Raw genomic sequence first — 27,931 nt, forward strand, 5'->3', positions numbered from 1 at the left:
TTTGCTTCCAGTTGCTCTCAGCAGCCTTCTTGAACGTCTTGAAATCACCTTATCAAAAAACATTACCTTTTTGCTCACTGACTTTTCAAAAGTCTGCTTTTTTCCTTATTCCAGGTCTTTTGTGCTTTTTCCTTGCAACAAGTTAACTCTGTGTGTCTTCACCACTTTCAAACAAACTGCCTTCCCTTTCTGGATTTTCAACCAGTTCCTCCTTGTTTAAAAACAACAGTAGCATCTTGGCTTCCTCTAGTCACTTCCTTTATTTCCTGCGACAGAAGTTGATTTCCAGTGTGCTCAACAAGCTTTTTGGACTGGTGGGGGCCTGCCAGTAAAAGGTAGTGCTCTGAAAGAGTGAACTCCTCTGAACTGAGCAGCTGCACTGAGATCTCTTATTCACATTTCTTCTGGTCCTGGCTGGCCTGACCAGCTGCACGCCACCTTCACCAGCATAGGAAGAACATTCGTGCTCCAAAATGACTTTTGACTCTTTCTTGTCAGTGGCTTGTGCCTCGCCCCTGAGCTGCCTATTCAGATTGACAACTGCTGATCAGATCTCTAGACTGAAGAGTTTGCAGTGAATTTTCCTTAGAAATAGTAATTTTTTGCTTATCCGGTGATTTCCTTCAAGGACACTGACTTCAAGCTGGAGACAATTTCACTGTAAATGCCTGGTTTTAGCCAAGTTTGTTGATGGGCCGAATTTTTCATCTAGCACTTCCACTCCATTTTTCAAGCCCTTAAATTCCTCTCCAGAGTGAACATTTGAAAGCTTCAGTCCTTCCTGCATCTTAGTAGTAGGTAGTGCCTTTTGATAGTGCCTGATCAATCTCTGGTCAACCCTCTGCCCGATTTGACTGGTCTGGATAAATCTCCAAATACTGTTAAGAATTCTTGTGGTTGTCTACTTTCTAAAAATTCTCAGTCTCACAGAGGTTCATCAGAGGTCAGCAGAGTTGAACAAGAATGCCAGGCTTGTAAGAGCTATTTCACAGTTCATTCCAATGCTGCAGGCAAGGTTGGTGAAGGCATTAATTCTGTTGCCTCTGATGTAATCCACAAGCTGTATTTCTCTGTCACAGAAATCCAGATGCCTGTCTTGTCTCTCGGTGGAAGGTTCTGCCTCTTGCAGACAGACAAAGCACCATCCCACTGCCCATTCATGAGGGCACACTGCTACCACGAATACCCTCTGCAAGAAGGGCAAAGCTCAGCTTCACTTAGTTCTTACCTGTTACTGCTGTGGTGCTTTACTATTTCACTTACTTCACTAGGCTAAAGATTTTCATTGCCTCTTCCATTTAGCCTCAGTTAAGACCCATCAGCTGCAAACAATTCTGTGGTTACTTTTGGAATAAAAAGTAGCTTGGTGATTGCCAGCAATAATCTCCAGAGTGGCAGTGTTATCAATTCACAGTTACATACTGTGGTGTGTGTTGTTTTGCACCTGGGATAATATTTCATCTCCTTTTCATCTTTTTGAATTCTCAGAATGCCCCCATGCCTGGGGTATGTCACCCTCAGGTCCTCATGTCTTCTTCAGGGAGTCAACCCTGTTACTTACAAAGCTGAAAAGTACCATACAACCTTAATTTGTGTTAATTGTACAAACTTTTTAACTCACAGAACATAAGCGTAAGTCAACTAAACTGATCAGTGGCAGTAGCACATAGTTTTCCTACTGATACCGCATTTGCATGTTTAGACAGACCATTTGCATGCACAGCATGGTATAGTAGGACTCAATCTGCTGTTTGTTTTAAATCCTTAATGAGTCACACCTTCTGGGCTGCTGTATTTCATTCACAACCAGTGAATGCAAGCAGTGGGAATGCCAGTCTGTACTTCAGCTTATGAGTGCCCTCATGCTTAGATACAGAGAAACCTTGCAGTTGCTTTCTCTCAAACTGTGGTATATTCTTTAATATCAGTTGGGGTGGCTTTATTCCCAAAAATATTCTGAAAGAAGCGGGTAGTTCCCAGTTCATTAAAGACTTTGAAGATGCATTTGAGACAGTTTGTTACGAAGATCACTGAATCGTTTTTTCATACTTGCATTTGATTTTTGCATTGCGTGTGCTTGAACACCATAACCAAAGCTGATCATTTGTTTGTAAGCGTGTTTGAATGGTAGTAAGGTCTTTGCAGAAAGTATGTCTATCAAACTAAAATTATTACTGTACTTTCAGTAACATAGTGATTTTCCTTTGCTTACTTTTTACAGAATCACATAGGGTTTTTTCTCTGAACTGCTATAACTTCAAGTGTACTTGTTTTGGTCTCTTATTTTCCTCTGGGTAACTTACCCAAGGTCTAAAGGAGGACCTTGGCTGGTTGTCAGTTGTCAACAAAACTGCCCTCTCCTTCCCCATCCTCACAAGGATAAGGGGAGAAAATTAGGTGAAAAGGCTTGTGGGTTGCAATAAAGACAGGAACAATATTCACCAATTACTGTCATGGGCAAAACAGGCTTGACTTAGGGAAATTATTTTGTTGCCAATTAAAAATAGAGCAGGAGAGTGAGAAGCAAAGACAAAAGTAAAAAGACCTCTTTGCCCCCACCTTTCTTCCTAGGCTCAACTTCTCTCCTTCATTCCCACCTTCTCCTTCATTCCTTTCCCCAAGCGGTGCAGGGGAATGGGGGAATGGTGTTTTCAGTCAGTCCATAATACTTTGTCTCTGCTGCTTCTTCCTACTCATGCTCTTTCCATGCTCTTTCCATGCTCTAGTGTGGGTTCTCCACAGATCTCAGACTCCCCTGAAACCCTCCATTACCAAAACCTGGCCACATAAACCAAATAAAAACAGTGAGATTCTGTTCAAAATATTTTGTAGGAGTTGAGGGTCCTCAACGACATATTAAATACCACTAAATCCCATAAGATCCAATATAATCTCTGCAAAGGAAGCATCCTGCTTTCTAAAACGTTTGGAAAGTTAGTGTTGGGTGGTATAATAGTTTTATGCTTTAAATCACTGTAATAACAATTCGATAAATTAGTATGTATGATATCGAGGCTTACATTGTGAAATCCTGATTTTCCTTAGAAAAGCCAGTCAGCTCCATGACACAACAGGATGTGATATTATTAGATAGTAGGTATAATAAAGCCACCATGTAATAATGAATACACCCTACCTTGCAATGACTAGAATTTAAATAGTCATAAGTTATTGATTAACCCAGGGTTGGGTAGGATTTAGCTGCTCTAGTAAGAGTTGACTATTGTTGCATGCTTGTTTTACTGAAGAGAAGAGTTGCATCTTCCACATTCAGGCTAAGCAAAAATGGGCAGTTCACATGTAAGTAGTTATTTAATTTGGATTGTCAAGAATGCAATGATTTCCTGGGTTTGTTTTTGTCAATTTTCACTTTAAATGACATTAATACAGCTGCAAGTGAAGATTTAACCTCAAAATCAACTTTTGGGAGAAACTTGTACGTATCTGGTAACACTGCTTCATTTCAGTACATGAATAATGAAATTATTATAATATACAGGTCCTAAGTGTTTTAATGCTCCTTGTGGCTTAGTTAAACAGGGCAGCACGTTCATTTTGATAAAAAGAAATGATGTGTTGAATGTAATGGGAAAACAAATTTTAGTTAGTTTAGAAAATTTGTGTTGGAACATTCTGAATGCTAAAATAATTCCTTAAAGAAGTATGAAAAAATTCCTGTCCCACAGGCCGATACTTTGAAAATCTGACTGTTTATCACAGAACAGCAGGGACAAGAGTAATCTCAAAGTGTGGTGCTCGCAAAAGGGCCTGATTAAAATCCAGGTGTCAGGATTTACTACATCAAACTACTATATAAATTTTTACTGAGACAATATTGGCGAACATTTGTGTGTCTGCATAATGACATTTAACCTCAAAAACACGATTATCAAAAGCTTGTTTATGATAGCAGTGAATGATTGGTCCCTCTGAAAGATAAGTAGCTTGTGCTGAATAAGCTGGGGGATTTTAGCTCCACTTTTAAAACCAATGGATAAAAGCGATATTTAGTCAGCGATGCATTTTCTCTGTGAATGCTGAAAACCTGTAATTTTACAGTTTGTATGAACAGCCTATTTGCTGATACAGGCTAATGTGACATTAGCTAAGATTTATATTACTTTGTCATGTGACTATTTTTTAATTCAAATTCAGCAAGGCCTTGAGAGATGCCAAAGATCTGATGCTTGTGGACCAGTTCTGCAGGATATTTTCTTTGGCAGACTGAGCAAGAGACCCCATACCATTTGCATAAAGCTGCAGTTATTAATCCAAAGAGCTTTTTGTCTCCCTGTGAATGAGTGGATGGTCCCATCTTGACACCATCTTTTTGCAGACTGGCTGTTTGGATAAGGAGAGAGAAGGGAGCAGTTTAGCAGCTTACCTGTGCATAGGAAACAAGGCCAAGAAGGCTCCTGCTGCACAGCCCCAGGTGTCCATGTAATCACACATCACAGGGCTGTCGGCAGGCATCTAGTGAGGGTCCTGGCCCTGGAGAGCCTTTCAGTGGACTGAATGTACACTGAATGCAGTGTAGAGCAAGCATACTCAATTCAGGTTTCAACCAGCCAGCTGGGGTCTGTCTGTGTCAGGAGTGATCACAGCACTGCATCTCAGGCAGGTTTAGCAGTGTCTGAGCTCTGTGCTGCACTGAGTAGCTGTAGATGTGGGTACAGTACACCAGAGTTGTGCTGTAGGCTACGGTAGGAAGAGGTGTGAGCCCATGTTGAAAGAGGATCCCATGACTCATCTGGGAATTGCACCATTCTGTTTTTCCTATGGAGAAATACCTGCAGCTGTGTCAGAGAACTGCTTCTGGAACAGCTTGAAAATAAAATAATAGAGTTTTCAGCTGCAGTTTGTTCTTTCTCCTAATCTCGTGTCCTGCAACCATAGGCTTATGAGTGTCTTATGTGTTGTGTTTTTCAAACCTCCAGAGCAAGTCTTACAAACTCGCAGAGGATATACGAAAACCAGCCGTAGGGAACACCAGTTTGTCAGCAGATGAGCCAGTAAGCACTTTTTTTATGAAGGATGAAAGGGGCACTGTGATGTTGCAGCACCTGTTGCTGAGGTTTAGGGTGGCTTTGGGAGGCGCTGCAATGCACAGGGGCAGCTGCTCTTTCGTGGTCAATGCTGGCACTACTGGCTGGGTAAAAACGGGTTGTTTCATTCTGTTGAATTGCACATATCTCCAAAACTTTGTCTGCTTTGACATTTCAGAAGCAAAATTTTTTTCAATAGCTTCTGCTGGAAGAAATATAAAATTGAATATCTATATCAAATGAGATATTTTATTTGCTTAAATGGATTTAGGTTTTAAAACTTTTTCTAATGTCATTATTAGATAAAGTTTTCATTGAAAGCTAAGCATTCTTCATTGAAAAAGTTCCACTATGTGAATGTTAAAATGGAACTTTTCAGCTATGACATTTTAAAATGGAGCTTTCATCACAATTAGTATCTCCCTGAACATGTTAATTTGAACAAAAAGTCAAATTTTACTGAAAAAAAATGCTTTCAGTAAAAATTTTCTAATCAACACCAACTCTTAGAAGCTGAGTTCCCAATTAAGAACTACAACTTATGCAACATTACAGCTCAAAATGTGCATAGTTCCATATGCTTTTTGCTCTCTGAACTCAGTCTGGTTCTTTTTTCTACAATCAAGCAGTGTTTTTGATGGCACATCCCTAGAGATTTAAGTTATTTAATTATTTTATTTATTTTCAGTCTTGCCTCAAGCTTATCTGTACTTCTGCTGTCCTTAATATTAAAAGTCAATCCACTTGAAAATCTAGGTGGGTGCTCTGCTGTAAGGAGGATTCGTTGGGGACATTTTGGGAACAGCAGCAATGGTTTTTATTATATGATTTGGAAAGTTTGATGGATTCTTACTTACGTGAAATGGTGTAATTTTTTTAACCTTATGTCTCTCAAAAATACATGAAGACTCTATGCATTATTCTGTGATGTTTAATTAATCTGGGGAGGTGAGTTCTTTGGTTTTAATTTAAACCATTTTTAGAGATTCTCTGGCATACCCTTGAGTTTCGTCTTCTCACTGTAAAGCAGCCTAAACCTTCTGCCAGGGAGGGCTCTGTAATATACGAAGGGGATGGCAGGTGGGTGTTTGAGAACTTTAAGGTAATAAAGTAAGTATAACCTGGAGAACATATTTGGCTGAGGAGTCCTGTTGGACATAAGCTCACAAACATCTCAGGGACTTCTGTGTTGCCTGTGCACATAACTGCCCTTGCAGAAATGTTTCCTTAGTACAAGTATTACCACAGCATGATTTTATTATCTCATCACGAAGCTCAACAATTGCTCTTTGTTGCTTCCCCTGGCAGACCAGTGTTCAGTGACAGTCGATTCTTGTTCAGTCCCTGGCCATCGGCCCACAGTCAGCTGAGGACAGAAATAACTTCTTGTTCAGCCATGCAGCACTGGGAAAGAGCTGTGGCAGATTCTTTTCATTTCCATGGTCCCTTTTTATTCAGGATATTTGCTGTTCCTTTTAGGTCTGAGGCTGTCCTCTGAATGCTGCTGTAATAGGTGTTAACAGGCATCTACACATGAAAAAATTATGATGCATTTGGGGAAAAAAAAAAACAAAAAAGAACCCATCTGAAATATCAAAAGTCATGTATTGATATAAAGAGGTCAAGGAATTATGTTTTACAAAAACATATAAAATTCTGAGGTATCTGGACTCTAATGCTCTTCTCTGTATAAAACAGTTTTAGTATACTCTACCAGCTTCTGTTGTTACTGTTAAGGAGTTTTTTGTCACTAGACTCTCTTCTCCACTGGATGGGTTTATTGGCACAAATCAGTTATGATACCTGGTAGCTCAAGCTTAGGTGCCTCAAAAGAGGGACCCCGAACAAAGAAACCCATTGGGCGATTAAACCCTCACAATCTAAACTCCCCATTGCTCATGCAATAGTCCAGACCAGTAGTAATATCATGGTCTGGGGTCTTGTCCCTCTTTACTGGTTCACTGTTTCATTACCAGATGGTTGCCACATGGTCTTCACATTGGTTTTGGTCAGTTTTGTAGTCCATGTTGTAATATGGTTTGTACAGCTCATATACCACGATCCATGAGCTGTCCACTCTAGCTATTAATTTTTCAGTAATATTTAAGCTGCTCGGTTTGTCTGTTCTAACTATTAATTATGTCCAGCTTGTTCAAGTTTCAGTACAACCCATCTTTACTACTATCAAGGATTAGATTATTACCTCCAGGTTCCACTCTAATCCGTCTTTGACTTAAACAACGTAGCCACATGGTTTAGATAAAACTCAAATTGCAGCCCAGCAGTTCTAGCTACTTATGTCAAACAAGAACTCAGCTACTTCCAAAATAATATAAAATTTTCAACAGTTGCTATCCAGAAAAGTTACTCTACCTTTATGTTAACTATGAGTAGTGGCTGAAGCAATGGATCGATTGCTGCTGCTTTAGGTGACTCAGCTGACCTTGAGAGTATCTTGAAACTTCCTCCACCTCCTTCCTGTGACGTAGAAAGGTGTTAGACACAGAAACCTCCAAGTTCCATAGGCACAGTTGGTTTTTTTTGGACACTAAACATGGATGTCTGCATGTAACAGCCCTTCATGTGTCTATGAATGTATAGATGGTGTTTAGGTAACATGTCTTGCAGAGGAATATTTTAGAAACAATAAAGGGGCCACAGGGAGAAGCATGTCATCTTTGGACTTCCCTGGAGGAGTGCAATGTCATTCAAGTTATTGTCCTTGTAAATAATTGAACTTTAAAATACATGAAGGAGTCAGCATGGTGCTCCCAAAGATTGTGCCCAAGTATTTCAGCCCTCTCTAGGTATACTTAAGTCATGTTAGCTTTCACTCTGGCATACACAAGAATTTACTTCGGTTCCATCGAGGTTAACCTACCAGAACTCATCACAAGTCTTAGTTAAAGTAATGAGTGCAAAATTTTAATAAGACATAAGAACACTTGAGTCAGGGGTTTGGTATCTCAGCTGAAAAAGAGCTAAAATATGCTGGTTTCCAAGTGTTTCCCAACCAGGTATTATGGTCAATAAAATAATAGTAGACAAGCCTGCCCCAACATAACAGAGACTTGAAATACTAGATTTGTCCAAGGTGAATAAAGCCATTTGTTTGCTTTTTTTTATGGCTTCCATTTGCAAGGTAAGTATTAAAAGGAAGTGATGTGAGGCATGACTCATGACTATCCACAGGCATGGTGTCTTTGAGGATTTCTAGCATCCTTTTCTGCCTCGGCTTCAGCTGCTCCACCGGGTGAGTCAGGTCCATGTCCCCTCTGCCAGCCCCATGCAGGTGCTGGGTGTGCTCACACATCTCAAAGGTATTTAAGTATCTGGCTTGAACCCTCTAGAAATAAAAGCTGCAGTTTTGAAACACTGGCATCCCCACTGTGTGGTGCCCTGGTAGCTTACTCTGATTTTAAAAGTACTTTGTGATAATGTGTTCTACCAGCCACAGAAATGTTTGGAAGCGTTAAAACTGGACTGTATAAAATTCAGCCATGAGAGAACCACCCCAAACTTATTTTTTTCTCTTAATTGTGGACTTCTCTGTCATAGTGATGAGCATGAATAAATTGGATAAAAAATTAGTCTTCAGGTATTACAAGATATTAACAGGTACTAGAAAGAGAAGGGATATTGTAGGAGAAAGATGGTTTTAATTTTGCAGTTTAAATAACTATCAGAGCAATTACCTTCACTGTTGCCACTTTTTTGAATAGGAAAAAGTAAATGTGATTAATTCTATTAGGATCATATTGTCACTGTTTAGTCTCAGATAAAGAAAACAGGGTTTGCACCTCTTGGTTTGGAAAGAGTCACAGAGTCATTGCAAAGGCTGTTGAGTAATGAAGTTTAATCCATAAGACTTACATATATTGTTTTTTCCAGTATAGATTCATATAGAAATTGTTTTGATCTTTATAGCAAATAGACTGTCAGGAATAAGCCAGGATGTTGCTGTCATACAGCTGTTAGACATAAAGCAGCCACAAGGATTTGGGAGAGTGACAGCCTGGCTGGCAGATGGTGGATGGCATCGGAGAGGCTGATACCATTCTCTGAGCAGTCAAGGAGGCAGATGGTAATTTTCCAGTTGCATATTGTGATTGACAAAAATGTGATTGACAAAAACACTCAAAAAAACCAAAAAAGACAGGACAAAAATGACAGGTACGTTTTACAAAACAGGAGAAGAAGGAACCTTGTGGTCAAAAGGACACATTGTCTTAAGGTAGCACTTGCTAATTGATACGTCAAAAAGGTGTTTGTCAACCCCACCTTTTTATTACCACAGCACAAGCCCCGGTGCTTTTTGATACTGCCCTGCTGCAACGTGTTGCAGCTGTTTGCTTCTGTTTGGTTTTAAATGTTAGTGCCCATCTACTCTCACCTGTGTACTAAAAGCCTTCACATTTCACATAAATTCCTACCTGAATAATTAAGCCCACTTATTTGAATCGTACAGAAGACAGAACTTGCAGAAGAACCTCTTACTCTGATGCAAGGATGATAGGAGATGGTGAGCACAGCATCCGCTAATGATGAGATATCCTCACCTTGAATGGCCTTTCCCAGCTAAATGAGACCTGACCTTGCCTACCAGCAATGGCTCTTTGTCTCTTTTGCTTCTCCACTATATTAAAGTGCTCTAATATTTGGAAGTTTTTCTTATGGTAGTACCCCCACACTGAAATTAAATAGGCATTATCTCATTTCCTGCCCTTTCTGGTTGGTGGTCTGGAGCTTTCTGAGCAAGTCCACCCTTTATCCCCCAGGAATGTTTGCAGCCCCACGCCCGGCTGGCTAACATGGACCAGAGCAGGGCTGTGTGTCCCAGGGCCCTGCTGCCACAGATCACCAGGCACCAAGGCCCTCATCCATCCCATGGGAAAGCTGGAGGCTCCTGGTGGAACAGCAATCTTCTGCCTCAGAGAGCTCTCCCGTCCACAGTTCTGAGATGTGTGATATGTGTCTCCAGGCTCTTTGCCATGGGTGAAGCAGATGTTGCTTGTCAGGCAGGCTGGATGCTACCACTGAGCTGGCTTGTCCTCCTCTCTCTTATTGTTGATTCCAGTCTCAACTGCATTGTTAGCTGACACAGGCAGGAAGAAATATTTTCTATTTTTCTATATTTTCTATATTTTCTGTATTTTCTATATTTTCTCTATATATTTCTATATATTCTATATTTTCCATTAGAAATGCAAAGGTTTAAATAAGGTGACATTATTGTTTTTATATAAGAATAATACACCTTATCTAGAGGTGGGAGGCTGTGTACTAAAAGCTGTCTATTGTTATAGAATCACAAAATAGTTTGAGTTGGTTGTGCTCATACCTTCTGCTGTGATCCAGAAAAATTGACCCGGGTCAAAGGGGCCCAAGGTTCCACTGTGATAGGGTGAAAAACATCTTTCTGACTGGCAACATCTGTTTTAGTAACTCAGACTATTGATGAAGTACAAATATAGCATTAGGTTTTCAGTTCATCTGTAGAAGTAGATCAGAATTAAAATACAGCAGCCTACTCCCATGTTTGTTCTTGTGTTTTATTCTTAACAGACAGAAATGCTTGAAATTAGTGATGAGGTTTGGGCTGTCATTGAGACTATGGCTTTGGGTGGGAGTTTAGAGTTTGTTCTGCTAACAGGATGTTATCCTGACAATGTGTGATGTACTTTAAGGTTTTAATCATAAGATCTAAGACAACATGTCCTTTTTTCCCCCCCCATCCATTACTGTTAGTCTAGTTAATCTTGGATTCCAGTTGCATTATAGCTCATTAAAGACTTCTGCCAGGATAAATAATTAATCTTAGATATGTGTGTGTTGATAAAAAATTAATCATGTAGGTGCTGATTTGCCAGAAGCTGTCTTCTGTGATCCTAGTGTGTTAGGTACAGTTTAACTAATGAGATGCACACCCCGGTACTGTTGTTTCTTATGTTAACAAGGTGACTACACTGTTTTGGACATTTCCTGGTAGACAGAGAAAATAAATTTTTCTTCTCCATACAAAAGAGAAAGAAAATCCTAGAACTGGAAGGCACCTTGAGGTGTCAGCCCATTTATCCACTGCCTACAGGAAGATCAGCTCTGCCTAAACCAATCCTGACAGCTCTAGCTGTGCTGAGCTGGAAGAGAACTGGTTCATTAGCGTGAGACTGGGCTCCCTGAAGGTCTTTGAACCGGTGCCTCAATGACTATGCATAGTAAGAACTGAGAAATCTCAACAGGTTCCATAGCTTCCTATCTGTGATGGGTTGTCAACTGTGTTGACTTGTCTATTTGATTTCTGGTGTTCCTGTCCTTACCTTTGGGACATTAGGGATTGTTTGGGAGTTGGCTTCCTAAAGAAACGGAATGCAAGAGGGTGTAGAGGAATGCAGTATGTATGGATCTGTCACCCTAGAAAAAAACATTTGAACCCGCTGGATAATTTTAGATTAATTTACCAGCAGGTTGTTAATCTCAAAATTAATACTACCTGTTACATTTCTTGAAAATCTTGAGAGAAGAGAGACTATGTTAGAAATCCCCTGAACAAAAGACCAAGGCATGAGCTCAACCCTTATAAGACACCAAAGAATCCACACAGTGATGGGCCATTATGCCTGTGCCCATCACAGGAATTGGTTCAGCTGCAGTTGGCAGTAGAGGCACCAAAATGAGCCAGTCAGGAGATGTAAATCTGTGGGAAACCAGGCAGAGGGGCTGCTGATGCTCACCTGCTTGGTAGAGAGAAAGCTCAGATTGTTGCACACAGAACTAGTTTATGTCATTCTTTTTAAAACCTCGGTTTTCTCCAATCCATTTTTCTGAACACAATTAAATATATGTGAAGCATAAGAAAATGCCTGGGAAAACTCTGGCATGTTTGTGTTGCCCACCTCCAGTGTGCACTGGTGATGCTCTCAGGTATGGGAGACATCCACAACGCATTAATAGGTGCTGGCCCACAGGAGACCACACATGTCTGATGGGCAGCAGGCAGCTTACCCTGGGACATCCCTAACAGCACCAGAGACCTATTTAGACAACTGAATACTGCCCAGAATTTTATTCCAGACTCCACTCAAGTGCATGAGTGAATGCTCTTTACAAGAGCATGGCTGGCTCAGTCTGCCCTTTGTGTGAGATTTAATTTTTATTNAAAAACAAAAAAAAAAAAAAAAAAAAAAAAAAAAAAAAAAAAAAAAAAAAAAAAAAACAAAACAAAACAAACGAAAAACACAAACCAAAGAAGCTCGAAGTTAGACATCCACTAAATAAAGTACATAAAATGGATCTGGCAAAAATGAAGAGCAGGTAGGCACCCAACATGCCTGGATAAATCCTGCCCTTTTCAGAGCTCTGCCCAAAGCTACTTAAGCTGCATCTTGATGATTCTGGTCCGCCACATTCCTGCTGGCTCTTCCTAATGATTTCTTTTATCCATGTACTTTATCAGCGCTGATCTGTGTTAGAGCTGCAGCAGGTGACCAGCACCCTGAGCAGCTGCTCTTTCCATCGTTCTGAGAGTACTCCTCCAAAAACCTCTGTTCCTGAGTGTGCTCGTGGCACCTGCATGAGATGATGGAACTGGAAAAATAGCTTTGATTTTTCAAGCTGCATTATCAGCTGTTTTCAGGGAGGGCACACTGTGTCTCTTTTGCAGTATGGAAAGATACCTGACGTGTTCATGATAGCGTTTCTTCTGTTACTGTCTACTGACAGAGGAGCACTTTGTTTCTTCTGCAAGGTTTATTGTCTTTTGCTTGAGGAAGATATTAGATTTTGTTTTCAGAAATGTCTGCAATGTATTGCAGTGTCCCACCAATTTGAAATACTGATGTCTTGATTCCATCAGAGTTCAGTCCCACCCCCTACCCCTCTATCTTTCTTGGGTTTGCTGACATCTTTGTTGAACAGTTTATTTGTGCTCCATAAGGACTCTACATGCAAAAACATCAAAGAAAAATCTCCAAATGCTTCTCTAAGCATTGCAGACCATCTTCAACTATAAACTCATCTTACAGCTCCTTAAAGTAAAATGTAATTTACAGTGTAAATTGGTGTGCTTTACAAGTTAGAAGTGTTAGTTTTAGATCAGTTATAATCTGTCCAGTTTAATAGAAATAAATCTGTGGCAATTCTAGCCAAAGTTTCAAAGGAAAAGGATTATTGTCCAAAATATGCTTGAGTAAGGCAAAAACTATTCAGGTTAAGTTAAAACGAGCCTTGACACAGGCCGTAAATACAGCTATGGTGGAAGTAAAAAGATTTCTTACTACCAGAACTCTGGTTACACTAATTAATATAGAACTATTAGGGAGAAATAAGAAGAAAATTAAATCAGTAGATGGAACTAGACTGATTTTTGAAAGCAGGTTCTCTCACATCCTCTGTCCAGCTGCAAAGTCTGTGTTCAGACTGTCCACCTGATATTTCAAATCTAATCTAAGATCCTAACTCCAAAACAAGAACTATATTAAAGTGATTCTGCCCATATTTTTAAAATAAAAATACCTACAGGTTACAAATGGTATTAAACATCAACTTATTTTCCCATATATCCCTGACAGGAAAATTCACCTGTCAGAATCCACAGGGTAAGAAGCAGTACAGTTCTGAAAGGGCTCTCCCTCTCCAGCTTGAGAACACTACATCAGTGGGCAAGGTCAAGGCTGGGACTCAGCAAGTAGTGGATATCCACTCACAAGTAGTGGATATTAGCCAGGGCTTTTCAGTGACCCAGACCCTGGCCCTGACAGTCACTTACCCAGAGTATCAGATTTCCTGTCTATACAGCTGAGGTACATTAGTATTACACACAGTACTATAAGAATGGTAACTCCCAGGCTCATCACTTAATGTTCTGCAGTGATTTATTTGAAGACACAGGCTTTAGCAGAGCTTAAATTCCTCAGTAAATTCCTCTGGTGCTTTAAAACAAACATGCCCTGAACATCATTAAGAAACAGGCCTTCCTTCCCTCCCGCACAATTTTTCCCTTGAAGAGAAATGTTTCTGTATACATATCTTTATGAATCCTCACAAACCTGTAATGTTATTTCGGTCTCTGGTGTTACCATTTTCCTGCCTGCTTCACCTGTGCTACACACAAACACAGCACCTTCAATGACAGGTTGTATCTAGGAGTTAAGGACTCATTCACCTGAGGATACCTGACCAGCCATCAAGACATGAGAGAGCAAATCACACTCTCAATATCCTCTCATGACATTACCAGGACATTACAGGTGCATCTGGGGTAGGTTTGGGGCAGCGGGAGCCACAGAGGCAACAGCATTGGCATGGTAAGGGCAATTCCCACAGCCCAGCACTGCTGAGGGGCAAGGCAAGGCAGTACAAACCAGTTCTTGCCTTTCAGAGTTTGTGTCGGTGTTTCTGTCCAGGTTGAATGACTGAAAAGCACAAGTGAATGTCAGATGAAGCCTTTTTCTTCTCACTTCTCACCAGTGCATCTCCTGCCCCAGGTCAGGAGGCAGTGAATGTGAAGCAATAGTGTTCAACTCACATTAATGGAGTGAATCTGAGAGTCTATAAATTAGAATAGCACTTGGATAATTGCAAAGTAGTCAAATGTCTCCATTTGATATGTAGCACTTTTCTCTGTACTTTGTGCCACAGAACTTTCCCTTTTTTTCTGATTTTTCAGCTGCTTCCTTGGTCCTTACACTTACAAAGAAACCCTTTGCAAACAGCTCTGGGATAACTTCAATAGCAGCTGCCTAACCAGGAAGCAAGATCAACCATAAACATACTGACACTACAGGGCCAAAATAATGATATCTCCCTGTAGCTTTGTCTGCTCCAGGCTGAACAGTCCCAGCTCTCCCAGCCTGCTAGTCCATATCCTTTGTACATGATGCCACCAAAGGAGAAGCACCTACACCCCAACACCATACAAGAGTGTGAATGCAATTCATTTTGGATACTAATCAGTGCATCAGTTTTCTAACTTTGTGTTTTTCCCTTTGCATTTTGACCACTTTTCTGGGAAATGCAAAGACTGTTAAATAAAATCTCCCTTTGGTATCCATATTGGTTACCTATAAGCATCTATTTCTGTGTTGTTTGAAAGGTTTAGAGAAGCTTGTGTGTGAGTACACAGTAGGATACATCTTTAAAAGCAACATTTGTCACAATGATGTGGTAATTAAAGTGTTAGCTTGTGCTGTAGAGATGAAGAGAAATTATTGCATTGTTATTGTACCTTACTAATTGTTACAGTTGTAAAAATGACTTTCAGTTTCAGTGAGATGGCTGCACTACAGCAGTGAGTTGTATCCCAGCTGCTCACTGCATTGGAAAAGCCAGGTACCCAAATGGCCTTTAGTCCATCACAAAGGTACATTAGTAAAGCAGTGCAGGGACTGGATTTGGGTTTTCTCTGTGAGAACTGACCCTGAGGGAGGACCCCTTTAGCCAGAGATGTAGCTCTTTCACCAGAACAGGTGACAGCATGAAACTTTTTCGGAATACCAATAAACAGACTTTCAGGCTGTATCTCTACTTCTAAATAAAACACATTTCCTGGCCACATGGGTACATGGCAGACCATGGCCCACAGCCATATGGCTAAATTCTCTTTATCCCACCAGCTCAATGATGTTGTGCCTTAAGTCTTTCAGGAATTGTCTCTACCCTGTGCTATGCCCAAAGAAAAGGAGGTTAATCAGCCATTTAACCTCTTCTGCTCCTCAGTAGTCCTATGGCAATTTCAGAAAGGCTTAAAAGCAGACTGCCATACCCTGGGGTATCATAATCCTTAATTAACAGGGGTGGTGCCAGTGCCTGGCAGCCCTGCCAAGCAAGTAGCCTGGTGCTCATGTTGCTATTTGAATGGAAATGCCAAAGCACTTACAGTTCCCATTTAGACCCCCTGGAGTCCATGGTCTGTCTATAGTTTGACTTGATTTAGGAGCCTAGGACCTATTTTTTAGTACTATTTTAGAGTTTAGGCATTTAAGAGATCTGATTAATAATATTACGGGGGTTGAAATTGTTGCTGACCTTGTGGTCTCAGATAATTCTATCCTTGTCTGAGAAACAGCAGAATAGAAGATATAGGAGCATTTCAACCTTTGTGATTCACAGCTTGTCAGATTAGAAGCGCACACAGTTTTCTGTTTACATTGATATGTCAGGCTGTAAACTGCTGCTATGGCTGTGGACTTTGAGTTATTCTCCCAAATAGGTTTAGCTGAAGGTAGCCACATGCACTAATTTTCCAAAATAATAAAAATGCAAATAAATAAAAATAAAAAACAAACACTCAAAAAAAAAAAAAAAGAAACAAACAAACAAAAAAAACCCACACCAGCTTTAGCATGTCATATATCTCCAATTATCTTGTTTGCATGAATGCATCAACACAGGGCCAGTTTTTGTTCAGGGCCTGGCTCTGTATGCACCTGATAAGGCTTTTGTATTTGCCTGTCGTTAAAGTGGTACAAACAAATAATATTTGATCTGGCATGAAGATGCCTAATATGAAGCTATTACCCTTAATTATTTGCATAAGACAGAAATGGCAGAACAGAGTTATATAGATTCAGCACTGTGTGTCACGTGGTGACAGCTATTTGCAGGTCCTTTCAAGGAGCCCTAGTGACAGGTACAGTGTTTCAGCAAAGCTCGGTGTGAACTTCAAGGTTTGGATGAACAAAGATCAAGCAAAAACCAGGCCCAAACTGCTGTCATTCTAACGTAAAATTGTTTCCCATGTGTCTGTTGTGCCTCTGTCTTCCTAGTCAACCCATAAACACCATCATCACGGTTTTGATGCAGACCGAGACGCCAAGAAAATACACAGTGCCTGCAAAGGAGCAGGTAAGAAAGCTCTCGGGTTTTGTACAAAGGGCAATTTAATATTATAAAGGGGATGTACATGAACTTAAGGCAAAACAGCTGTTCCAATGAGTTTTAGGCAATCTTTATGCTTTCTGTCACTTACTGACTCCAAGAACATTCACACCCATGAAGATAAAAGGGAAGGGAAGCCAGCTTGTTCCTCAAAGACTGGTAAGATCTAGTTTGTTAATTGCTTGGCTCCAGAGGATTGGGGTAAACATACTATTTGTTCCCTGTGATAGGAATATGAAGCTGCCATGACTGATATCACAGTCATGAGGTTCTACTGTCGGGGCAGATTTAGGTCGTGGTTATATGTCCTTTCCCAGGCTTTCAAAGAACCACTAAAAAACATCACCACCTCTATCTTCACCACCATCTCCTGTTCAGCAGAGCCAACTCCAACTCTATCAACTGAAAGGAATATACAGGTCTTTCAATCTGCACCAGTGATTTTTAACAAAAAAATATTGGCTCCCACCATCTTCTGAGGTGGTTTGAAGTAAGCTGCCTGACTGTGCTCTGATGTGAGTGAGGAATGCACAGCGTTTCAGGGGATCCTCAGGTCCATGGAGGTGACAATGTCCAGTAGAGGAAGAACAGCCAGGCAGCAGACGAGACCAAGAAGTTATTAATTCACTCCAGGTCTTTGCACAGTAAACATGTATTTAACCTATTTTTCCTGGTACAGCACCGACATTAAGAATCAGCTAGTCAAGTGCTGAATTTCAGAAACTGTTCCTGTCTTATCAATTGAGCCCCTTCAAGAAGTTCCCAGAGGACTCTCCTCCTACTGAGAGCTTAACCCCACGTTGTCAGATAGGAGCATACTTCCTTCTAAAATTGAACCATACCTTCTGCCTCAGTTCTAAACAGGAAGAACTGGGCAATATGTCCAGCTGGCAAAAGCTGCCCTTCATGTAGTGGTGATATGAGGCATGAAAATGAATCAGCTGTTGCTGAATGCCAGTATCATTTGTAATTTTATCCTTTGTGCTGGTTGCTACTCAGAAACCCTTGTTGGTCCCTGCTTCCAAAGCACTGAGGCACAGCACAAAGTGCAGTAGGTGGGTGCAACAGATGGAAGAGCACAAGGAGAGCATGGGGCAGTGTCCACCAGCAGGATGTGCATCAGCAGACCTGGAATATGGCTTGATGCCTTTGATCTGCTGTCTGAATCCTTTGCTTGCTATGGGCATTTTGGCAGTGCCCATCACATGCTGGGTCATACGCCTCTCCTGAAGCAAATTCTCCATTTCAATACTTGTCTTGAAGAAATAATGTCTGAGTTGAGCTGCTGGCCCTTAAAGGGAAGTGCACCAGGACACCTGTGTTAATGCAATAGCTGCTCTGTTGTGTCTTTTGGATATCCAGGTAACATGACCGTCCAAGCCACAGAATGCCTTCCAGAAGCTTGTTCAGTTCAACATATGTTTATATGGCTGAGGGCAAGGAAAGTACAAGAACAAGGTCATTGCCTTTAGTAAGCTTTTCCCACCACTTGCATAAGTTACAGCTCAAAGCTGACTGAAGGCTTTTCTCCTGTAGGGGTGCTGCATGTTCAGTTCCCCTGTGTGAGAGGCACCACATCAACTGCATCTCTCTGGACATCCCACACTCCCACTGCACTCTTTTTGTCAAGCAAAGCAGCATCAGCAGACTCAGACTATCAAGGCTGGTTCTGGCTCCTCTCGCTGATTCCATTTAGCAAAAAGAAAAACTGGTTTTATACAGGATGTACATCCTGGCAGTGGGTTAATGAAGCTGATTCAAAGACATCCTCATCTACCCCAGCCTCTCACCACACACCCCTCATTCTGTTGTTCCAGCACAACAGTTCACACACTTAATAAACTGGGTCTGGTGACTGATCCTTTGGGACTACTCAAACAAGTATTGTCACCAAAAACTTGTATGCCTATGGGCAGTGGCATAATGCTGATTTTAGGAGCAGTGTCTGTCTGATCTTCTCAAACTGAAGACTCAATTTCCCTGATAAAATATGAACAGCATGAGATGGTGAATTTTTATTTTATGATCTGAACGTTGTAGCTAAGTTAAATTTATCCTCAAAAGAATCTTAGATGCTACAAATCCTAAGGGTGGAGCCAGTGGGGATATATGTACAGCAATTTTTTTTTTATCTTTAGAGATCACATTTTCTTTCTTCTGCATTAGATTCCTGATAAAATAATTCCTATGCACAACTTCTTTTCCAGGAACTGATGAAAAGAAAATTATTGAAGTCTTGTCAAGTCGAACATCGGAGCAGAGACAACAAATAAAACAGAAGTACAAGGCTCTGTATAACAAGGTATTTTGAAATAAATGGCCTCTGCTTCAAGCCTCATGCCTCTAAAAATACATCATATAGGCCTGCTTTAGAAAATACCAAGGGCACAGGGGATTTAAGGAGGACACCAGTTAGTTTCTGATTCAGCAATTTTTTTATCTCCTAAAATACTGATTATATTTCTAATATTATGCCTCAGTCTTCTTGAAATCAGCTTTAACCAGATCAGAGCATTTTAATCAAAATTGGGAGAGCTATGAAATAATTTATAGCTGAAATAGAAAATACTTCAGCTCATGCTCATCTTCAGCACATTCAGAAAAAAAAGTTAATGTAAAAGGGAAATTTTAAGTCAGAGTTCCACTTAGACCAGATGCAAATTCAAAGGAACTATGTGATCTTGTACAATTATATTTTATTCCTGTCTTGAAGTAGAACATGTTGCAAAACTAAGAAGTCTCATTAGGCACTCGATTTCTGCAGGAGGAAGCATAGACTGCTTTAATGATTTTGCGTGTAAGATAAAGCTTCCAAAATATTATTTCAGTAAACAGCTGAATCCTGCAGAGCTCATTACTAAATTGGTATTTTCCTAAGGTCTGCTTGCTCATTAATCAGTGTCAATAAGACAGCACTGAATCTAAAAGCCTTCTATATGGAAAATTTACATCAAGCATGATACGTATTTTCATTCCATAACTACTATAGACTTAGTTCTATAATGAGGATTAATAAAAATAAGCATCAGAAATGAGCAAATGGCATGGGACATCCCAGTTACATCCACATGTATCAACCCTTCTGCCTTGCCTGGGCAACCTGAATCTCTCGGGAAGGAGACACAAGTTGTACCATTTCACTCTCCTGATGCTCCAGGAACTTGCAGGGTTCATTGCTGGCAGCCTCTGACTTGAACAGATGAGTGTTCACTTGGGGTTGTGTAAGAGGGAATTTAGTAACTTCTCGTTCATTGTTCTGAACTTGTCAAGTGCTTCCCATTCTAGAGGAAATGTTAACTGCAGACACATTGCCAGCAGGCATCCTCAGCATACACACACTGGCTAGTCCTTTTCCAGGGTCTCTAAATTTTGAATTAAGTAGATCACATCAAAGAAGGTTGATTTTTTTTTTTTTTTAAATGCTGATTGCTTGGCACCAAAGCACTTTGCAAAAATGTGTTGCTTTTTCCAGTAAGCCAGTTTTAACCAAAACTGAAAGAGAAGGTTCCTAAGTTTGATCCTTTCTGTGGCAGCTCTTTCCAAGCAGGAAGCTTCTGTGTTTTGTTTCAGTGTAAACGTCTGCTGAGCTTTTAAAAACACTACTTTATATTTGTTTAGACAAATAAGAGTAAAAACTGGACTGATATTGACTGGTATTTGAAGATGGGACAATCATTTCATTCAATCCGAAACCAAAACTTTTAGGGAATTTATTTTGCAAGAAAATTGAGTATTTTAAGGCCTTTTTAAAATTTTTTTGTCCCTTTGTGGTACAGAAGAAGCTTTTAAATCACTGAATTCCCTCAAACAAATTAAGAAACCCTCTAATCCCATCTCAGGTTTTGCACTAACCATCCTGTCTGTCCCTGCAGGAGATGGAAGAGGTCCTAAAGGGAGACCTGAGTGGGAATTTTGAAAAGGCTGTGCTGGCTTTGCTGGACCTGCCCTGTGAGTACGAGGCCCGAGAGCTCCGGAAGGCAATGAAGGGCGCCGGGACGGACGAGTCGCTGCTGATTGAGATTCTCTGCACACGAAACAACAAGGTTGGGACACCAAAGTGTGTCACCTTCCTCAGGTAGCAGGGCAAAGAGCTCGCCAGGAGTATCCACCTGGGAGGAGAAGGAGGGATCAGCCCAGCTTGCACAGCTGAAATGCCTCTTGTCAGTGGCTGCAGTAATAAGATTGCCATACAAAACCCTTGCAGGAGTTAAGAGCAATATAATTCAGATTTCTTTCTTGGTCCTACTCCTCTCTCCCATGGGTGGCATGGAGGCAACACTGATGAGAGAAAAATCCCTGTATATGTGTTAAAGGCAGCTTTGGCACTGCTCTGGTGGTTCAGAGGTACAGGAATGAAATCCTATTGAAAAAGCCCTTTAGCTCTCATTTAGATGCAGGGGAAAGCAGAGGAACACCTGCATGAGTCAGACATCCCTCAAAGTGCTGTCCTGAACCAGGGAATGGGAATCCACGGCTTCTCCCACCCCTGTGGTTGCTACACCTCACACAATATGGGCATGGTACTGCCTTGCTGTTGTTTTGTTTGCTTATTTATTAATTAATAAAATTTATTTATATTTCTTTTTCTTTTTTTTTTATTTGCCCAGGAAATTGTAAACATAAAGGAGGCCTACAAACGGTGTAAGTAGTTTTGTCTTTCAAATACCTTCACTTAAAGCCTTTATCACTGGGTGAGCCCTCACAGATTTTTTTTCTTCCCAGTGTTTGATAGGGATCTAGAGTCTGATGTAAAAAGTGACACAAGTGGCTCCTTACGGAAGATATTAGTCATGGTGCTGGAGGTAAGGCTGGGGGCTTTCCTCTTATGGAGCCACCTGACAGAGATATTTCCTTTTTTCGATCCTATCTTCCCTAAGTAATCATAATAAGCATTAGCTGGTATTTATAATAGTGCAGTTATGATATGTAGTAGAATAATGAGGTGATTGCAATAAACAAAAGGCATTCTTCATTATAAAAACTTGCAGCTTTTTAATATATAGCCAGAAGTTATAAAGGCAGAAGTAATTTTATAAATTTTGATACTTTGAAAATAATGGCATTATTTTATTATTATTTATAGCATGGTAATGGCTAGAATACTCATTTGAGGTCATGGCCCCATTATGCTGATTTTTTTCCCCAAACCATCAAAATCTTATTTCCATCTCAGCTAAATATTTTAGAATTCAGATAGATACAGAACAAGTAAGATAGAGATTGCTGTTATGTTAGTTTTTCCTTCACTAAAAAAGCATATTTTCTATTAGAACACACTTTATTTTAAAGCCCTTTCATTAAATAAAGCAAAAAAACCAGTATCTTCATAAAAACATACTATAACTCAGAAAAATAAGATCACACCTAGAAATGCAGTGTGGTAGCCAGTCAGATCAGACAGCCCTGGGAAATGAAAAGACTGGATAAATATAAGAAACTTTAAAGACGTAACAGTCACATCACTAAATACATCACAGTTAAGATTCTTATTCTGGAAAGTATGAATACACCTCTTCTCAGTCTCCTGGAGTATATTTTCAGGAGTGGCAAATACATTTTTTTTTTTTTTCATAGATCAGTCCTTCATATTTTCTCCCAGGACTTACAGTGCTGGTGAACACTCAGAGTATATAAGTTAGTCAGGAAAACATTTTGCAGCTGTTGGGGCACATCCAGCACTGTGAAAACCGTCTGCACTTCACTGCAGGTACTGGGAACCCTCCTGCTCCAGAGACATCAGCGTTTGCAATGTCATTAGGGCCCCAGCACACAGGAAAGAAAAGTGGGAGATAAACTCCACCCCACAGGCAGCAAAAAGTCGGTGAAAGCAGGGGCTATGGTGAGCAGGATCAGATGGTTCAAGCAGCAGCACCGAGTTCCACCATGCCTATCACCAGGCATTTGTCAGCAGATGGCAGCAAAACTATAACCAAAATATTTGTGAGGCCCACAAGCCGACCATCTTCCCTTCCACGAAGAAATGTAACCAGCGCTTGTTTGTTTTTTTTTCCTACGGTCATCCCTCTCTCTGTAGGCAACCCGAGATGAGACCCAACAGGTCAATGCAGAGCTCGCTGAGCAAGATGCCTCAGATCTGTATAAAGTAAGTGCACTTGTGGAAAAATCCCCATTTGCCCCCTGCTGTGCAGCAAGGGCTGCCTCGGGATGACTAAACACACCAAGCATGGGAGCAATGACAGCGTGAGGACACGAGCAAGGGGGGCTCAGGCTGGAAGCTCGGTGGATCAAGGGCTCTGGCTGACTTCTCGTCTCTGCTGTGAATAAACAAGTGCTTCAAAAACATAACATGTAATTTTGAAGGCAGGAGAAGGCCGCTGGGGGACAGAGGAGCTGGCTTTCAATGTGGTCCTAGCAAAGAGAAGCTACAGCCAGCTGAGAGCTACTTTTCAAGCCTATGAAAAGGTGAGTTTTTATCTTCTGCAATGTGGGTTGCAGTAGGGAGTGACATGTAGGTGCAGACCCTAAAACGACATGTAATGATCTGAAGGATCTTTTTCAACCTAAATAATTCTGTGTGGAGTGGACAATCCATTCTTTGCTATTTTATAACTTCTTGAATGCTTTAAGAATTTTGGAAAACATTTTTATGCAACTGTATCCTGAGTTTAGAGAAATAGCAGCTAAAAGCTGTATCTTTTGCCAGTGCAAAACCTATTCCCCTTCATAACCTACACAACATCCAGCCAAACAAATGTCACACTTGTTTCCTTCCCACAGCTGCACAGCAGTAGGTGATCCCAATCCTACAGCAAAGTTCACAAACTGCTGCCTTGAAGCAAGGTTTTGCTTTTCTGGTCTTTTCCTCTCCTTCTCCTAAGAAGAGCCTGTCAAGGTCTCTCCTCCTGGCCTCCCCACCTCATATTGGCTGGGCAGAAGCACAGCAGAAGCTTCCTATCTGTCCACGCTGGGCAGTCAGCCTGTGCAGGTGCTTTGCTGTGCTTTCCTCTGTCCCTGAGCACAAGGCAAAATAGGCAGCAGGATCCCCATGGAACTTTTCCCCATGGAAAAAGTACCCTCCAGGGCATTTTACACATGCTTTGGCCTGGACTCCCACTGAGATATCTTGCCTGGAAATTACCCCAGAAGGAAAAAGCTGTGGGAGATCCATGGTTCTTCTTCTAGCAGAGAGGTGGAAGCTCAGCAGTGATGTTTATTCTCAGGAAAGGGTCCTCCTCCAGCCTCTGGTTCACAGTCCTGAACTTCCGTGGGATGACTCAGAGTTCATCAGAAAACTGTAACCCTGGGCACTGAGGATGAAAAAAGCTCCAGTCAAGGCCATATTTCAGTGTCAGCATAATAAGGAACCAATAGTTGGAAAAATATTTGCAGCTTAATCCAAGTCTTGGTTTCTTGCTGGCAGGAGAACAAACCCAGTTACAAACTAATACTTTCTCCCTTGGAGTGGCCCAAACCCTGGGGATTCATTTAAATGCTCCACTAGCCAAGCTACCTTGGGTTTTTGATTCCTAAAGCCAAGCAGATTGGGTTGCCCAAACCAATTCACCACATCCTGCCTGGCTGTACTTGAAGTAAAAGTGGGACAAGATTAGAGCCATGCAAACATCAGTCCTCCTTTGCAGCTGGAGACATAAATAGGGCAAGATCTAAACCAGGTTGGTTGCTTGCAGAAAAGCCTAAATCCTCAGAAGGTGTCCTTGCTGCCTCGTATGCATGGTCTCCCAGCTCTGACCTAAAAGTTTACTGGAGTCTTGAATCATGCAGGGCCATCCTGATAAGCAAAACTGAGCAAAGTAAAAGACTTTGAGGTTCCTCAAGTTCATAAAAGTCAGGATAAACTCTGTTTTGAAGTGGTAGTCTGCTTTTCCCCTTTCCTAAAGAATAACACAAAAACTTGGGGACAACTGCAGTGCTTGTAAACTTTCCCTGGGAAGCCAAAGACAATAAGTAACAAAACTTCACAGAGCTGGTAAAGCTCCAAAAATTATCTTATTTGTGTGGGAGCCATCCAGAGCCTTTGACAGAGGGGTAGAGAAAGCTCAAACAGTTTCTCCTGACCAGGGGTCACTCAAGAAGAAGCTGCAGTTTCTTTGTCCTAGAAGCTGCCAGACACATGAGACTGATATAGGTTATCCATCTCTCAACCACTGTGCCTTGCCTGGCTGTGTAGACCTTCCCTTGGTGCAAGTGGCTCTGCGAGCACTTACACCAGAGAAGAACTTCATTTATCCTTGAATTACTCCCCTGGAAAGACTATAAAGGATCTGGACTGGCCTTTTTCCACTGGGTCCCAAATCTGATGCTGGTTTTATGGCAGTGGGATGACATGTACAGGCAGAAGCTCTTATGGCTTCTTTTTGTTGTCCTCGTAGGTGTGTGGGAAGGACATAGAAGAATCCATTAAAAGTGAAACGTCTGGAGATCTGGAGAAGGCTTATCTGACTCTTGGTAAAAAAAAAAAAAAAAAAAAAAAAAAAAAAAAAAAAAAAAAAAGTTTCAAGACCTTTCTTTTGTAGTTCTTGCCATGACCTGACATTGCTTGTTGGGGGTCTGTGTACAGCTTGGCAACAGTCATCAAAATAGCCCTAAATTGAGCTGACATATCCACCAGGGCAAAAAAGAGGCAGTTTTCAGTAGTGATTTGGACTCCTTGGTTTCAGAAACAAACCAGCTAAATGGTTCTCTCTCCACACTGCTAAATTATTTGCTCTCTAACACAGAGCAACCACCTCCAAGCTGCCCCTGAGACCATGGCTGTGATAACTTCCAGCAGATTCCTGGGCATCACAGAAGAGTGCTAACCAGCCACCAGAGAAATGTGCAGGGTCCTCAACAGCAATTTAGCACTAGGGTTAACTGTGACTGGTATTTAAGCCTGTGCCCTGTCTCTGGTTGGCTTACTGGTTTTGCTGCTATCCATCTGGATCTAGGCTCTCCCACATCTTCCCCCTGTGATCTGCAGAATGAGCAGCTACCCCAAGAATAGATGGGCAAGAGGAACCCCAAAGGGGAAAATGCTCATTCTCATTCATGTCATTTTCACTGTGGAATGGCAGAACTCAGTGCTGATCTCCCTGTGGAAAGATGTATGTCCCTGTTCAGACTCCAAGATTTCTCCTTGCATACTGATAGGGGACCAGCCTCAGAATTAAAGCCCTGCCAGCTCATATGTCTGAGCATAAACCCTAGAGAGTTTCCTTTATTTCTCCCATATTTATTTACTGCTGCTTGAAGATGTATTACAAACTATAAATATGCAAGTATAATGAGGCCTCTTACTGTTTTCTCTAGTCAGCTGTGCCAAAGACTGCCCAGGTTACTTTGCCACACTTCTGCACAAGTCGATGAAAGGAGCTGGGACTGATGAAGAGACCTTGATTCGCATCCTTGTGACCAGGGCTGAGGTAGGGTACCCTGCATCCTATAGTGCCTCACATCAGCTCTGGGAGAAAAACAAACATAGAGGGTATGGAGTGAGTCCTGATAGATCATGTGCTCAGTAAACCCTTTTCAGCCCAATGACATCAGTGGTCACACTCTGCATTTGTACCCAGGCAACTCTAGTTTTGATATTGAATCTATTTCTGTTTTCAAAAGAACTAAAGCAGGAAGCATGCAGGCAATTTCAAGTGGAGTCAACTGTACCTGGTTAAAACTAACCCATGGGGAGGTCTGGCCCCAACAGAATGTATAAAAGTAAATACCTAGTTAAGTAATGATAAAGCAGCAGTTCCCAAACTGAGAATTGCTTATAAACATATGCTGCCAATTTTCTCTTATTCCAGCTGGGAAAAACAGATGGGGAGGAGGGAATTAAAATAAAAAGCCAAGGGAGGTAACTGTCATTTTAAAAAGCACAAAACTTCACAAGACGTTTGAAATCTTGAGCACAATCTTTAGGTCTTCCTTGTAAACGGTCTAGGTTGTAACTCCAGGTCTGTTTCAGTCGACACAGAGGAAGAGCCTTTCACAGCAACAAGGAAGGCATGTTTCCCAATGATTCACATTGTGAGAAGTTAGGCTCCAGGGTATTCTCTCTGTTAAGACACAGCCCAATCATTATAACATTTAAAACCTGCAGTGATAGAGATCAGATCTGTGCCCTAGGTGCCTTTCCACAGGAAATCTCAAGACAAGGACTTTACTTCTCCCCCTCTCTCCCCCCGCCCCCAGTAGTAACCAGAGTGGGCAGAACAAAACCCTCTTTTAGCCACACTCCTGGAAGTGCCTCTTTCCCTGCTTGCCACCATGGAATGGCCTCAGGAGTTCACAGCAACCTGTGTGTGTTTTTCTGGTACCAACACTGTGCTGGCACAGCACCTCTGGGCAGAGATTCCCCAGCCACCTGGCATGGCTTTCCACACAAGCCCTCTTCTCAGTTAGCATCCCCTCACCACACCATCTGACATGGGCTTACCTCAAATCTGAATGTTAAGCTGAAAGTCCTCCAAGATTTTTAGACCTCCTGCTTTCTCCTCTCCTCCTCCCACCGGGTGTGGTGGACCTTGGATCAGACCCCCGGGGTCCTGGTAAGGGCAGGGCATATTACTCAAAGCATGCCTTTCTCTTCTAAAGAGGCTCTTGTTGTCTCCTCAGAGCGACCTGCCAGCAATAAAGGAGAAGTTCCAGCAAATGTACAAGAAGCCGTTAGCTGAAGCTGTCCGATCTGATACCTCTGGGGACTTCAGAAAGCTGCTCCTGGCAATTTTGCATTAAAAAGCCACCAAGAATGAAGAGGCATGCTGAGCAGCCACCTCTTGATTAGTTTCCAAAATAGCATCCAAAAAATGTGGCATTAGCACAGAGAAAAAAATCCAATTTATTTTCTTTCCAACTGGGAAATGTGTTGCCAAGTAATGTTGGATGTGAGGTTTATGTTATGGCTATCTTGCCAAATGTCCTTAAGCAATAAAGACGTGTTAAAAAAATGAATCTAAATTGACCTCTTTGTGTTTGCATATGTGGAGGAATCTTCTGTCATTGTTTCTTCTGGGTAGATTTTCTGTCTTTCTCTCATTCTGAATATTATCCCT

The 27,931-nt window shown here is 41.3% G+C and overlaps 1 protein-coding gene across 1 annotated transcript; it reads left to right on the forward strand.

Annotated features, from left to right (window-relative positions):
• The first annotated feature begins 3,194 nt into the window (after nt 1-3,194).
• Nucleotides 3,195-27,828, forward strand: ANXA13 (annexin A13). Its single transcript, XM_027891678.1, has 11 exons — nt 3,195-3,300; nt 16,808-16,886; nt 19,127-19,221; nt 20,792-20,962; nt 21,527-21,560; nt 21,642-21,721; nt 22,954-23,022; nt 23,241-23,342; nt 25,271-25,346; nt 26,190-26,302; nt 27,495-27,828. The coding sequence occupies exons 1-11, from the start codon at nt 3,286-3,288 to the stop codon at nt 27,612-27,614; spliced, it is 954 nt and encodes a 317-aa protein (XP_027747479.1). The 5' UTR covers nt 3,195-3,285; the 3' UTR covers nt 27,615-27,828.
• Nucleotides 27,829-27,931: the final 103 nt, after the last annotated feature.

Source organism: Empidonax traillii, unplaced genomic scaffold (assembly GCF_003031625.1).
Source record: "Empidonax traillii isolate 1590-97213 ecotype Southwest subspecies unplaced genomic scaffold, ASM303162v1 scaffold325:size649781, whole genome shotgun sequence".
Classification (NCBI taxonomy): Eukaryota; Metazoa; Chordata; class Aves; order Passeriformes; family Tyrannidae; genus Empidonax; species Empidonax traillii.

Excerpts from the sequence above, each read along its gene's own strand:
- ANXA13 (XM_027891678.1), top strand. Across the intron at positions 20,963-21,526 it reads TCTGCACACGAAACAACAAG|GAAATTGTAAACATAAAGGA; the intron begins GTTGGGACACCA and ends TTATTTGCCCAG. Across the intron at positions 25,347-26,189 it reads GAAGGCTTATCTGACTCTTG|TCAGCTGTGCCAAAGACTGC; the intron begins GTAAAAAAAAAA and ends TGTTTTCTCTAG.